At 38.3% G+C, this 16,085-nt stretch overlaps 2 protein-coding genes and 1 non-coding gene across 3 annotated transcripts; 1 reads left to right on the top strand and 2 right to left on the bottom strand.

Moving 5' to 3' along the window:
• Positions 1–1,582: 1,582 nt before the first annotated feature.
• LOC133261051 (olfactory receptor 4C46-like) lies at positions 1,583–2,512 on the top strand. Its single transcript, XM_061439635.1, has one exon. The coding sequence runs from the start codon at positions 1,583–1,585 to the stop codon at positions 2,510–2,512; it is 930 nt and encodes a 309-aa protein (XP_061295619.1).
• Positions 2,513–4,278: 1,766 nt separating this feature from the next.
• On the bottom strand, positions 4,279–4,350 carry TRNAC-GCA (transfer RNA cysteine (anticodon GCA)). Its single transcript has one exon. It is a non-coding gene; the product is annotated as a tRNA-Cys (tRNA).
• A 10,352-nt stretch (positions 4,351–14,702) lies between these two features.
• LOC133261415 (olfactory receptor 4A47-like) lies at positions 14,703–15,718 on the bottom strand. The gene has a single exon (XM_061439898.1). It carries the CDS (start codon positions 15,648–15,650, stop codon positions 14,703–14,705), a length of 948 nt encoding a protein of 315 aa, XP_061295882.1. The 5' UTR covers positions 15,651–15,718.
• Positions 15,719–16,085: the final 367 nt, after the last annotated feature.

Here is a 16,085-nt window from a genome sequence, read left to right as displayed (position 1 = left end):
TGAGTTCGATCCCTAGGTCAGGAAGATCCCCATGGAAAAGGTAATAGAAACCCTCTCCAGTATTCTTGCCTGAAAAATCCCATGAACAGAGGAGTGTGGAGCAGCTACAGTCCATGGGGGTCACAAAAGAGTCAGACATGACTTAGCGACTAAACAACAATAACAACCTGTTGGGAAGAACCCTGGAGGAGGGCACGGCAACCTACTCCAAGGTTCTTGCCTGGAGAATCCCATGGAGGGAGGAGCCTGGTGGGCTAGAGTCCATGGGGTCGCAGAGACATGGACACGACTGAAGCCACTTAGCGCGTGCACATTGTAGTGTTACTCCTTTTTCAACTATTCTGAGTACTTTGCTACTCTGGTTTCTATCTCCATCTTCCATCCGTTCACTGAAACCCTGCCAACTTCATCCAAGACACACAAAATCTTTAGTAGAATAACATTCAAGATTCCCTCTTCATCAAATTTCTTTTGTCCTTCCACTCATATTTTCAATGACCTTCCATGGTCCCCCATTTCTCAGAGAGTAAAAGGAAAATTCCTAAGCTTTACATCCATCCTCTACCTCTTTTCACACTTAATTGCCATTATCTGGGAAATACACTACTTCAAGTTAGACTCAACCACTTCAAATGATTAAGGTCTCCCACCCATGGGTTTACAAAAGTTCCTCTCATATTTATTATTAAAAGAATTTTCTCCTAGGAGCTAATTGGAATAATCTTAAGAACTCAGAATCTTTTCTTCATTAAAAAAAAAAAAAGAAAGAATTCACACTCCAGTAAAGTCTGGGTATTATTACTTATTAGAGTGAAGAAGTTTAATAAGCTTAAGAATGCATAAATTAAAATTATGTTTTCTTTTGATAGGTTTGGACAGTGAACAATGGATTCATGATCTCCGAAGAATAGGATTTAGCTTCAGAATCAGGGACCAGGCTTGATCACTCAGAGCCTTTGTGTGGCAGAAGTTTTATTACAGTGAAAAAGGGCAGAGAAAGCTTCTAACAGAGACATCAGAAGGGGGACAGAGACTGCCTCTTATCAAGTCTTATCAAGGCCTTATGAACTTTTACCAGATCCACTCCCACAACACACATTTTAAATTCAAAAGATTAGAACTGACAATGGAAAGGTCTTAAAATAACAAGATTAGTCAGAAAGTTCACTTAAGAAGGAGAAACATGTCCTTGAGCAAGATACATTTTCCTTACATAATCATTAGTACAGAGCTTAAGAAAAAACCTACCCTTGAGCAAGATGAGATGTGTTGTCCTGTAATCATTAGTTCTGGGCTTAAAGAACATTAATTTTAAAAATTATTGTCACAAAAACTCAGTTTAAGAAAAAAAAAAAGCATGGGTTTAAACAAAGTTAATTTTAAACATTATTGTCACAAAAGCTCAGTTTAAGAAAGAAAATTTTATGTGACTAAGACAAAGCAATGTAGGGAAAAAAAAAAAATGTTTCTATCCTTCTCCCCCTCCAGGGCCCTGGACCCTTTCTCTTTCAGGGCCTTATCAACCTACCTAAGGATTAACTCTCTCACTTTCAGGTAGTGAATAAACCATTTCATGAAACACATGGAGAACAGGAGCAACGTGACAGAGTTTGTTCTTCTGGGGCTCACACAGAATCCAAAGATGCAGAAAACTGTGTTTGCTGTGTTCTTTGCCATCTACATCACCACTGTGGTAGGAAATGTGCTCATCATGGTCACCATCACTGCCAGCCCATCTTTGGGATCCCCCATGTACTTTTTCCTGGCCTATCTCTCCTTTATCGATGCCTGCTACTCCTCTGTGTGTGCCCCTAAGATGATTGTCGATTCACTCTGTGAAAAGAAAACCATCTTATTTCATGGATGCATGACCCAAATCTTTGGGGAACATTTCTTTGGAGGTGCTGAAGTCATCCTGCTTACCGTGATGGCCTATGACCGCTATGTGGCCATCTGCAAGCCCTTGCACTATACAAGCATCATGAACTGGCAGGTGTGTGGGCTGCTGGTGGGAGTGTCATGGGTGGGAGGCTTTCTTCATGGATTCATACAGATCCTCTTCATCTTCCGCTTACCCTTCTGTGGCCCTAACGTCATAGATCACTTTATGTGTGACCTGAACCCTTTGCTCGGTCTTGCCTGCACTGATACGCACACGCTAGGGCTCTTCATTGCTGCCAACAGTGGCTTCATCTGCCTGTTAAACTTCCTTCTCCTGCTGGTCTCCTACAGGGTCATCTTGCGTTCCCTAAGGGCCTACAGCTTGGAAGCAAGACGAAAAGCCCTCTCCACCTGCATCTCCCACATCACAGTGGTCGTTTTATACTTTGTGCCCTGCATATTTGTGTACATGAGACCTGCAGCTACCTTAGCTGTTGATAAAGCAGTTGCTGTATTTTATACTGTGATAACTCCCATGTTAAATCCCTTAATCTATACCTTGAGAAATGCCCAGATGGAAAATGCCATTAGGAAATTGTGTAGTAGGAAAGTTACTTCAGGTGTCTTATAAATGGGCTTTAGAGCCAAATGTTAATTCATCTGATACAAAAGTCAAAGTGTATTTTGGATGATCTCAACAAGGAGTATGTAAAGAATAAAGAAGTAAATTAGTCACTGCAAATTATTGCACTGAGGGGAACAGAAATAAGTTCCCAGAAAAAGAGAAAAACATATATCAAAACCATTCTTTCCATCTTTAGAATCTAAATTCTACCAAATTGAGGTTTATTTTTACTAGTTTCAACCTTGTATGTGGATTCATAGATTTTTCATCTAATAAAATGAAAGAAACACTAAGTAGATTGATATTTACCACTACTCTCTCTAACAACACAAAGAGATTGCTATAATGCTGCTATTATCCCAATTTTACAAGTGGTGAAATTGAAGGAAAAGGGATGGTATCAAAGCACATATACCAAAGAGTCAGTAACAGAATCAGACCCATTTCCCTGACCAAAATCCTAACTGCCTTCATAGATAGCCAAGAAATGATAGAAAGGGAAGACAATTACTACCTTTTATTGAGACAGAGACTATGCTGGACAAATTGTGTATAGTACATTTCATTTTGTTACTGTAACTAAAAATCCAATGACTTTTCATTACCAACTATTCACTTTATGTATCATAGTTGACAGTGATTTGTTGACTGTAACATGTAACTATTTTGTTGTTATAAAACCCAACACAATACTGGGTTTTGATGAACACATTAGAATAATAATCCTCCAATTTAACATAAATATATTTAATAATAAAATTATCCATTGATCATTTGTAATAGTTGAATGGAGATTGCATGATTTTTTTTAATTTCCTCATAGGTTTCATAGCACTTACCATTGTTCATGTCACCATCTTAGGTTGAAAAACCATCCAAAAGAGTGATGACTCAAAGAAAAGAAACTCTTGATGTCAGATAGAAATTTCTATCTATTAAATATGCGGTCATATTCCACAAAGAACTTTCCTGGTGTATCATGATAGTTGATTCAGAGTAGCACAGTTTCTGGCTAGTAATAAACATTGAATGAATACATAAAAGGTGTAAGCAAAATAAAATCTCAACAAAATAAAGAGTAAAAAAGGCACTGTATTTGAGAGAATTTTTTCCTACCTTTATTTAATTTTATTTAATTCAGATTCTGAGAATTCTGGGTAAACTGTTTAGGGAAATCACAATTTCTTTTACTCTTTCTTTTGAGAGAAAGAAAGAAAGGAAAACTGAAATTATCCGCAGTATGAGCAAATAGTTTACCTTGATGTTTTTCCTGTCTCAGCAAGATTTCGTTGTCTTATATATATATATGAGTTATTCATATTATATTTCTCTGTTAATCTTTAGCTTTTGGTAACATTTTATTATTAAATGCTTTTTTTTTTAATCTGTGACTACATCTACATACAAAGCAATTTCATAATAAATGTGCTCCATTATTCCTCTGTCCTTCATTCATCAGTAAATATTTTTGAGCTGAAATAATGAAACAGGCACATGGATATTTGTTGGGTCTTCAATGACTAATAAAAACAGATTTGGCTCCTGCCTTCTCAAAGTGTAGGATCCATAAAATTATACTCTAGAGCTCTTGTGATCAGAATCTAGTTTAGACCACAGACTTTCTTCTCCTACCATGAAAGTGAAAATGAAGTCGCTCAGCCGTGCCCGACTCTTTGCGACCCCATGGACTGTAGCCTATCAGGCTCCTCTGTCCGTGGGATTTTCCAGGCAAGAGTGCTGGAGTGGATTGCCATTTCTTTCTCCAGAGGATCTTCCCAACCCAGGAATCGAACCTGGGTCTCCCGCATTGCAGGCAGATGCTTTACCATCTGAGCCACCAGGGAAGCTTACCATAGTGGCTTCATTAAATCCCTTCTCCTTATAAATCACTTCCATAAAATCCCATCTCAGGATCTGCATCTAGGGAACCCCATCTAACATGAAGAGATAGAGTCCAAGAAATATTTGCAAATTAGTGAATAAAATTGTGGAATGGCCTTTTGAAAACAATTACATGACCAGATAGGTGACAGTTTATAGTAAGACCTGGGACAAAGTGCTCCTGAAGGCTGACATGCTCTATATCATCAACAAATATATGCCAAGGTTTCTCCTATAGCAAAGACATACTTAATGGTGAAAGGCTGAAAGCTTACCTCATAAAATCAGAACGTGTTCACTTTCATCACTTCTATTTAATATTTTCCTGAAGAATAATGTCAGAAAAATTAGACTAGAAATAGAAATAAAAGGTATACAAATTGGAAAGGACGAAGTAAAACTATACTACCAAATGACATTGTTTTATGTAGAAAAAATCTAAATAATCCACACACACAATAAAACTATTAGAATCAATACAAAACTAGCTATATTTCAACATAGTAGGAATTAACAATTAAAAAATTAAAAATAAAAAATTTAATTAAAAAATAATTATGTAGGCAGTACTATCAGAAAGAATAAAATACTTATGAATAAATTTTACCAAAGTGGTGGATAAATTGTACACTAAAAACAGAAACATCACTAAAAGAAATTAAAGAAGATCTAGGTAAATAGAAGGGCTTCCCACATGGTTCAGTGGTAAAGAACCTGATGGGTTCCATCCTTGGTTTGGGAAGATTCCCCAGAAGGAGGGCATGACAACCCACTCCAGTATTCTTGCCTGGGAAATCCCATGGACAGAAGAGACTGGAGGGTACAGTCTATGGGGTCTCAGAAGAGTCAGACACGAATTAGGGACTAAGCAGCAACAACACAACAGCATACTTACTGAGCCATGAAAATTCAGAGTTAAAAGTTTAAATAACAAAGATGTTTAAATCTGTTCTACAATACCACCTCCAAGTGATTGTTCATCTCTGCCTGTTCTCTTCAGTGAAGGATTAATGAGGTACCAGAGTATAAGTAATAGTGAAATTATACAAAATTATCAAAATTCAGTTATACAGAATCTTTCAACAAATTAGATGCTTGCTTATTTTAAGGTTTTACAATAAAAAAATTATTGCAGTCACTTATTACCAACCAAAAAAGGGAAGTCTTACTTCAGGCTGTTTAATAAGCAAAAAGTATGTAGGATAAAGTGGAGAAGGCAATGGCACCCCACTCCAGTACTCCTGCCTGGAAAATCCCATGGACGGAGGAGCCTGGTAGGCTGCAGTCCATGGGATCACTGAAGGTCGGACATGACTGAGCGACTTCACTTTCACTTTTCACTTTCATGCATTGGAGAAGGAAATGGCAACCCACTCCAGTGTTCTTGCCTGGAGAATCCCAGGGATGGGAGAGCCTGCTGGGCTGCCGTCTATGGGATCACACAGAGTCAGACACGACTGAAGTGACAGCAGCAGCATGTAGGATAAAGAGTCATATCTCAGTATGTATCTCAGTTTTGACTTACTTAAGGCTCTGTCATATTACACTATATATTTGAGCCTCAATGTATAGAAAATGGGTTCAAAGAATTAAGGATAAAATTCTTATGCCAGTTATCAATTAACTGCCTCTCAGCTACAAATAAACCCATTATTGCCCACTCCATATTAATGAAAATGGATCCTGTAAGCATTTCTCCCTGTCCTTGACCTGACATGATGATAAGCTTGATCAGGAGAAGTGTTCAAAGACACATCTCTCTCTGGATTAAATATTTTCCTTTTTCATCTTGTTCTGGTTCTGTAGCTTTCAACATTGTGTGTGTTATAATTGCGGGAGGCGGGAGGGATGGCTTCCACTGGGCTCCCTTTTGCTTTTTCTGACACTTCCTTTCACTTTTACTGACACTTCCATGGACACTTTCCCATTGAGTTTCAACGGCTCATCTACAGGAAGATTCCAATAAATTTCACAAGCACCCCAGTAATCAATTTTCCAACTCACGGTACAGTCTAAATGTACCATGTGTATGTGTGTTGGTCACTTAGTCATGTCCAACTCTTTGTGACCCCATGGACTGTAGTCCGCCAGGCTCCTCTGTCCATAGAATTCTCCAGGTAATACTGGAGTGGGTTACCATTTCCTTCTCCAGGGGATCTTCCCCACCCAGGGATCAAACCTGGGTCTCCTGCATTATAGACAGATTCTTTACCATCTGTGCTATCAGAGGGGTGTTCTCTGCCAGCCTTTCTCCACCTGCACCCAAAATGGGTTTTTCCTGCTTGCCCCTCAAGGCCTTAATTCCTTGTTCATGACTTTCAGTCAACCACCGCTGCAGTGGAAGACTCCTGTCTTGCCACTTCCAGAGACATTTCATGCCTGTCAACCTCTTCAGAGATCATGAAGTAGTTGTGGACCAAGGCAACTCAGTCAAACTTTTCCACCATTCAAAGGACAGCAGCTACACCTTCTCCGTAAGACTGGAATCCCAAGTTTGGGGAGATGCTCACATTCTAAATGTTCCTTCTTTGGATGCTCATCTCCCAGTTGAAGTCACTCTTTATAGAACTCACTACCTCCCTCCTTTTTAAAAAAGATTTATTTAATTATTTGGGCTGTGCTGAGTCTTTGGTGCTGCACCTGGGCTTTCTCTAGTTGCAGTCAGCTGGGGCTGCTCTCTGTTGCAGCACATGAGCTTCTCATTGCAGTGGCTTCTCTTGTTGTGGAGCAAGGCTCTAGGGCACACAGGCTTCAGTGGTTGCAGTGCGTGGGCTCAGTAGACGTGGTTCCCAGGCTCACAGGTTCAGTAGCTGTGGTACATGGGTTTAGTTGGTCTGAGGCATGTGGGATCTTCTTGCACCAGAGATCAATCAATGTCCCCTGCATTACAGATTTTTAACCATCAAACCACCAGGGAAGCCCTTATTATCCTTTTATAGATAATACCCCACTATAATTAATAATTGCATATGAACTTTTGCTATCCAAATTGCACTGTGGACTGTCTCCTGGCTGGAGCCTGACTGATACAGTATGTAAAATAACAAAGACTGCCAGCCTTAGGGGCAACGGGAAATAACATTACTTTTCACTGTACAACCAAGATGCAATAATCAGGAAAATTCCATAAAAGAATCTATATTGAGTCCAAAATAAATAAATACTAAACATGCTATTTTCAATAATAAGCAGTAACCAAGATCTCAGTGTTACATAATAAGACAATTTAATAGCAATTTTATATTCTAGATTCTTACATTTTTGCTTCTGATGACATTTGAGATAAACAGATTATGTAGTTAGTTATAGTTCAGTCACTCAGTCATGTCCGACTCTTTGCGACCCCATGGACTGCAGCACACCAGGCTTCCCAGTCCATCACCAACTCCCCCAGTTTACTCAAACTCATGTCCATTGAGTCAGTGATGCCATCCAACATTCTCATCCTCTGTTGTCCCCTTCTCTTCCCACCTTCAATCTTTCCCAGCATCATGGTCTTTTCAAATGAATCAGTTCTTCACATCAGGTGGCCAAAGTTTGGAGTTTCAGCTTCAACATCAGTCCTTCCAATGAACACCCAGGACTAATCTCCTTTAGGATGGACTGGTTGGATCACCTTGCTGTCCAAGGGACTCTCAAGAGTCTTCTCCAACACCACAGTTCAAAAGCATCAATTCTTCGGTGCTCAGCTTTCTTTATAGTCCAACTCTCACATCCATACATGACTACTGGAAAAACCATAGCTTTGACTAGACCGACCTTTGTTGGGAAAGTAATGTCTATGCTTCTTAATATGCTCTTTAGGTTGGTCACAACTTTCCTTCCAAGGAGCAAGCGTCTTTTAATTTCATGGCTGCAGTCACTATCTGCATTGACTTTGGAGCCCCCAAAAATAAAGTCTGTCACTGTTTCTTTATCTATTTGCCATGAAGTGATGGGACCAGATACCATGATCTTAGTTTTCTGAATGTTGAGCTTTAAGCGAGCTTTTTCATTCTCCTCTTTCACTTTCCTCAAGAGGCTCTTTAGTTCTTCTTCACTTTCTGCCATAAGGGTGGTGTCATCTGCATATCTGAGGTTATTGATATTTCTCCCAGCAATCTTGATTCCAGCTTGTGCTTCATCCAGTCCAGGTTTTTGCATGATGTACTCTGCATATATGTTAAATAAGCAGGGTGACAATATGCAGCCTTGATGTACTCCTTTTCCTATTTGGAACCAGTCTGTTGTTTCATGTCCAGTTCTAACTGTTGCTTCTTGACCTGCATACAGATTTCTCAGGAAACTGGTCAGGTGGTCTGGTATTCCCGTCTTTTTAAGAATTTTCCACAATTTGTTGTGATCCACACAGTCAAAGGCTTTGGCATAGTCAGTAAACATCAGAAGCAGATGTTTTTCTGGAACTCTCATGCTTTTTCAATGATCCAACAGATATTGGCATTTTCATCTCTGATACCTGTGCCTTTTCTAAATCCAGCTTGAACATCTGGAAGTTCAGTGTTCATGTACAGTTGAAGCCTGGCTTGGAGAATTTTGAGCATCACTTTACTAGCATGTGAGATGAGTGCAACTGTACGGTAGTCTGAGCATTCTTTGGCATTGCCTTTTTTGGGGATTGGCATGAAAACTGACCTTTTCCAGTCCTGAACATATCTGGAAGGTTTGACCCATAATTAAGACTCATACTCAATGGTGAAAAGCTGAAAGCTTACCTCATAAAATCAGAATAGTCTCCCTTTCACCACTTCTATTTAATATTTTCCTGAAGGTTAATGTCAGAAAAAATAGACTAGAAATAGAAATAAAAGGCATACAAATTGGAAAGGAAGAAGTAAAATTATACTAACAAATGACATGATCTTATGTAGAAAAAAAATCTAAGGAATCCTCACACACACGAAGAAACTATTAGCATTAATACAAAATAACCTATATTTTGATATACTAGGAATTAATAGCCTCCAAACAAAATTAAGAAAATAAGTATGTTGACAGTACCATCAGAAACAATAAAATACTTATGAATAAATTTACCAAAATGGTGGATGAATTGTACACTAAAAACTAAAAAAAAATCACTAAAAGAAATTAAAGAAGACATAGGGTGACTCAGTGGGTAAAGAATCGCCTACAATGCAGGAGACACAGGAGACATAGGTTTGATACCTGGGTCAGGAAAATTCTCTGGAGAAGGAAATGGCAGCCCACTCCATTATTCTTGCCTAGAGAATCCCTTGGACAAAGGAGCCTGGTGTGCTACAGTCTATGGGGTTGCATAGAGTCAGACATGAATGAAGCAACTGAGCACAGGTAAATATAAACGTATCCTGTATTCATAGCCTTGTAGACTTAATATAATTAAGATAACAATATCCCCTAGAGTGCATATTTAATACAATCTTTACCAAAAGCCATTTTATGCAAAAATGGAAATGCAAATACTAAAATTTGTGTGAAATTGTAGAGAAGTTTCATATGGAATTGTAAGAAATCCCAAATAATCAAAAAAAAAAAATCTGAAAAGTGAAGAATAAAGTTTGAGGATTTATACTTTCGACCCATCACAAGCACAGAAATTGAAACTAATCAAAAATCTTCCAGCAAACAAAAGCCCAGGTCCAGACGGCTTCACAGCTGAATTCTACCAAAAATTTAGAGAAGAGCTAACACCTATCCTACTCAAACTCTTCCAGAAAATTGCAGAGGAAGGTAAACTTCCAAACTCATTCTATGAGGCCAACATCACCCTAATACCAAAACCTGACAAAGATCCCACAAAAAAAGAAAACTACAGGCCAGTATCATGGATGAACATAGATGCAAAAATCCTTAACAAAATTCTAGCAACATATTAAAAAGATCATACACCATGACCAAGTGGGCTTTATCCCAGGGATGCAAGGATTCTTCAATATCCGCAAATCAATCAATGTAATACACCACATTAACAAACTGAAAAATAAAAACCATATGATAATCTCAATAGATGCAAAGAAAGCCTTTGACAAAATTCAACATCCATTCATGATAAAAACTCTCCAGGAAGCAGGAATAGAAGGAACATACCTCAACATAATAAAAGCTATATATGACAAACCCAGAGCAAACATTATCCTCATTGGTGAAAAATTGAAAGCATTTCCTCTAAAGTCAGGAACAAGCAAGAATAAAAAGAATACATTTGAATCAGTTCTAATGAGGTGGATGAAACTGTAGCCTATTATACAGAGTGAAGTAAGCCAGAAAGAAAAACACCAATACAGTATACTAATGCATATATATGGAATTTAGAAAGATGGTAACAATAACCCTGTATACAAGACAGCAAAAGAGACAGTGATGTATAGAATAGTCTTTTGGACTCTGTGGGAGAGGGAGAGGGTGGGATGATTAGGGAGAATGGCATTGAAATACATATAATATCATATATGAAACAAGTTGCCAGTCCAGGTTTGATGCACGATACTGGATGCTTGGGGCTGGTGCACTGGGACAACCCAGAAGGGTGGTATGGGGAGGGGGGAAGGAGGAGGGTTCAGGATGGGGAACACATGTATACCTGTGGTGGATTCATTTCGATATTTGGCAAAACCAATACAATATTGTAAAATTTAAAAATAAAATAAAATGAAAATGAAAAAAAAATAAAATGGATAACCAACAAGGTCCCACTGTACAGCACAGGAAGCTCTGTTCAGTGTTATGTGGCAGCCCAAATGGGAAAGGAGTTTGGGGAGAATGGATACGTGGTTCCATGAGTGGGTCCCTTTGCTGTCCACCTGAAACTATCACAACACTGTTCATGGCTGTGCCTTCATTTTCAGTCACTTCAGTCACGTCCAGTTTCTTAAGAACCATGGACTATAGCCCACCAGGCTCCTCTGTCCAGGCGCATTATCCAGGCAAGAATACTACAATGGGTTGTCATGTCGTCAAGGAATCTTCCTAACCCAGGCATTGAACCCTTGTCTTCTGAGTCTCCTGCATTGCAGGTGGATTCTTTACCATTGAGCCACTGGTGACACTCATTAATTGGCTATACACCAATATAAAATAAAAAGGTTTTAAATAAAGAAGCACTATTACAGAAAGTAAAACTAAATTTAAAAAGTGAGATAATTTATAAAATTATCTTACTCTCAGAGTTGACAGGAGCTATACTTAGAAAACTCTAAAATTTTCACAAGAATTTTTATGGCAATACTATGGTAAAAAAAAAAGGCTTGTGAGAGTGTGCCCTCTTCGTCCATATTTTAATGGGGAAGTTTTCAATCTTTCAAAGTTGAGGATGATGTTAGCTGTGATCTATAAATATATAAACTTTATTATGTCAAGGTACACTCCTTCTATTTCCAATTTGTTGAGATTTTATGTGAAATGGTGTCGAATATCTATACCATCATAAACAACCCAGGAGAAATAAAGAAAATAATTCCACCTACAAGCACGTCATAAAGAATAAAATAGTTAAGAAAAAACATAACCAAAGAGACAAAAATCTTGTAAACTGAAAACTGCAATATGTTACTCAGAGAACACACACCCATATATGGAAATAATTTTATAAATTGGGTTATTTAATAGCATTAAGATATTAATATGACTGTAAGTGACCTACAGATTCAGTGCAATCCTTATCAAAACCCCAAAAAATGTTTTTAGCAGAAATAGAAAAATTCACGCCAAGACTCATATGGAATCTCAAGGATTTTGCAAGTCAGTCTTGAAAAGGAAAGAGAAAGCGGTCAGTCTAATATTCCCTGATTCTACAACGTTACACAAAACAACGGTAGTCACAGCGCCAGTTTTGGAATAAAGACAGACAACAAACCAATGGAATTAAGAGAGTCTAGAAATAAACCTTTTATATGTGCTTAGATAATTTTCAACAAGGGTGCCAACAGCATTTAATGGGGAAAGGATATTACACTGAGTGAAAAAAGGCAATCAAAAAAAAATGATTCCACTTTACATGAGGCACTTAAAGTGGTCAAGTTCGCAGAAAGTAGAATGGCGATTGCCTGGGGCTCACTGCGTGGAAATGGGAAATCTTATTTAATAGCTGTGGAATTTCAGTTTGGGAAGCTGGAAATGTTCTGCCGATGATAGACAGTGATATCGTTTGCATAACAGGGTGAATTGATGCCACTTTAATATGGTTAAAATTAAAAATTTTGTTATGTATATTTGACCACAATTTTTAAAATAAGTTTAAGAACTAAGGTAATAGGAGCTTTCCCAATGGCTCAGTGGTAAAGAATCTGCCCTCAATGCAGGAGACTCAGGAGACACGGGTTCAATTTCTGGGTTGGGAAGATCCCCTGGAGGAGGGCATGGCAACCCACTCCAGTATTCTTGCCTGGAGAACCCCATGGACAGAAAAGTCTGGTGGGCAACTGTCCACAAAGAGTCAGACTAGACTGAAGAGACTTGGCATGAACACACACCACTTTTGAGGAGCCTGGAGCAAAAAGCAGAGAGTCTGGAGAAAAGTAGGGTACTGTGCATGCCCCCTGCACACAACACCACCTAAGGAGTTGTTTGTCTTCCTACCCCCTGCTGCAGCGGGGACCACAACAAAGTCTTGCCTGAATTTCTTGTCTGGTCTGTAATCAATTTCTATTGATTAAGGAGGTCAAGAACCCTGGGTAGTAACAAGGACACCAGCCCAGAAACTCTGGGACCTTTAACCACTCAGACAACACAAGCTCTGGGGCCCCTGGCCCGCAGCCAGGGATGCTGGGACTTGGCTCCACCACCAGTGGGCTAGCCCTAGCCCCAGGTCCTGGTCTCACCCACCAGTGGGCAAGCATCAGCCCAGGACCCACTGAGCCAAAGCCCCACCCACCAGACCGTGGCCTTGATGCCAGCCCAGTCAATCCCAGCCCACTCACCAGCAGGCCAGCACCACCCGGGACACCCTGGCCTGGCCATTCTACCAACCAGCAAAATGACACCAGCTCCAGGGCACCTTGCTCTGTGACTAGCCAGAAAGATATCCATTATGTGTACAATAGCCAAAAGTGTCATTTCTTTATTAGACAATTATTTCATAAAAATCAGCATGGAAAGGATCAACAATTAAATGAATAGATAAAAGAGATTAACAAACAATTCTAGCAAAAAAAATACAAATTATATCAAACAAGTGAAAAGATGTCCAAACCCAATTATATCAAAAGGACTTGTGGTAAATTATAAAACCAAATTTCAAATAAATTTAATCTGATTATCATATGCCATCAGTATTTATCAGGACTGATTTTGAGAATGTGGACAAAAATATTCTCATGGACTGTGGACAGGAGTGTAGCTGTTTGTACAACTTCAAAGATGGAAATAGCTATGACCATCAATATTTTAACTAAATGTATTACCTGAGCATTGATTCAGACACAACACATATATCAACAACTTCACTTCCAGGAGCTCACACTGGCACACATTCAAAAATATATTTTTATTTCAAAATTACTTTTCATAGAAAAAGTTTAGGAACAACATGAAAAAGAATGGAAACAATTTCAGTGTGTCTCTATAAAGGAGTATGATGTAGTATGGGAAAAATTAAGGATTAGATCTAAATGAACTACTAGGAAAATACTTCGCAGATGTTACTAAAAGTGCAAAGTTTACCTACACAGAAAAAAAAATACATGTATTTAAATACAATTGCTTTTACATAGATTATTACCAGATGGATCTTAAGAAATAGAGTGCCCCTGCAGAAGTGGACTAGAAAATATATTGAGAGATAAATAGGAAATGTATTCTACACTATCTCCCATTTTGTATGATTTGCATTTTTACTATTTATTATTATCTATTTCACTTCAATTGTTTAAAAAAAATTAGGGTTACATGAAAGTTTTATGTATAATGCAACTGAAATTTTATAAAGAACACAGAGTATATAGCATTAAATACTTTAAATAGCATAATAAAAAGAATAACTTAAAAGACAAGAATCTAACTAAAAATAAATACTGTCTCGAAATAATTAAAAAAGAAAAAATGCATAAATAGGTTAAAAATTGGTGTAACTATATAAAATTTCCTCACTAATCTGTTACATGATATTGGCTCCTTCAATATAAGCCTTACATCTTTCCAGGTACAGTGATAACAAAATATTACAGACCTTACATTCTACCATGGAGAGGAACTATTCATGTTATTAACAGCACAGTTGTATGGTTATAGTATAACTTTTTGTATTATAATTATAAATTCTTTGAAGAAAAAGAAATCAGCATCAGATTTGAGAAAGCTACTGAATTCCGAGGAAGTGGTCTCTGATGTCAAATGACCCCCTTCATGGTGGATGATGCACTTTTTTACCATAAAATGCCGTGTTCCTTCTCCAAAGCTTATTCATGGCATTTGTCATCTCGGAGTTTCTCAGAGTGTAGATTAATGGATTCAGCATGGGGGTTATGACTGTATAAAACACACTTAATGATTTGTCAATAGGGAAGGTCTTAGCAGGTCTCACATACATGAAAATGCAGGGAACAAAGAAGCAGACAACCACAGTGATGTGGGAACCACAAGTCTGGAGGGCTTTCCGCCTCCCTTCCTGACTCAGGTTCTTCAGAGAGTGCAGGATGACTCCATAGGAGACGAGCAAGAGCAGAAACACTATAGTGCAGATCAGTCCTCCATTTGCCGCTACTAAGAGGCCAATGACATAAGTGTCAGTACAGACGAGTTTCAATAGAGGGTACATGTCACAGAAAAAATGATCAATGATATTGGGGCCACAGAATGGGAGCCCAAAAATAATGCTAAGTTGAACAATTGAGTGCAGAAAACCTCCAACCCAGGACACCACCAGCAGCACAACACACACCCATTGCCTCATGATCACCAAGTAATGCAAGGGCTTGCAGATGGCCACATAGCGGTCACAGGCCATCACCAGCAGAAGGAAGACCTCTGATCCACCAAAGAAATGCCCTGTAAACAGCTGGGTCATACAGGATCGGAAGGATATGGTATTTTTCCCCACGAACAAGCTTGAAATCAGTTTGGGAGAAATAGATGAGGAATAAATGACATCCATAAATGATAAGCTAGCAAGAAAAAAGTACATCGGTGAGTTCAGGGTCTTACTAAATGTTACAGTCACCACAATAAGCATGTTGCCCAACATGGTCAAAATGTAGAAGAACAAGAACATAACAAAAAGGACTTTCTGCTCCTTTGGATTCTGTGTGAGGCCCAGGAGGACAAAGTGAGTCACATTGCTTCTTGGTTCCATCTATTCCTTATAGGTGCTGACTTCAGATATGAGGAACAGTTTACCTAGAAATCAAATCAAAAAATTAAAAACATCTTTACATGGCTTATAAGCTTAATGTACTTTATTCACTCAATGTGTTAAACCTGACATTAGGATCATAAAGTCAAACAAGAATGTTTCCCTATTCTCAGTGATTAGATGTATAATGAGGGGTCAGACCATACCAACTAATTTTATAAGTGTCACTACAAATATATTCATGGATAAGGGTTCACATTTCCAGAATATCTATAATCAACTCTGGATCTGGGAAGGTTTCTCAAAGAAAACAATACTTCCGCTGAGTTTTATAGGAAAAGTAAAATAATAGTGGATAAATAGGGAATTCCACGAAAAGATGAACCAGGTATAAAATCACAAAAGTGAAAAATTTAAGTAAAGAATCACTTAAGG

This window comes from Bos javanicus, chromosome 15 (assembly GCF_032452875.1).
Source record: "Bos javanicus breed banteng chromosome 15, ARS-OSU_banteng_1.0, whole genome shotgun sequence".
Lineage (NCBI taxonomy): Eukaryota > Metazoa > Chordata > Mammalia > Artiodactyla > Bovidae > Bos > Bos javanicus.
The sequence above is the reverse complement of the archived record's forward strand: the minus strand, read 5'-3'. Positions and strand labels throughout refer to the sequence as shown.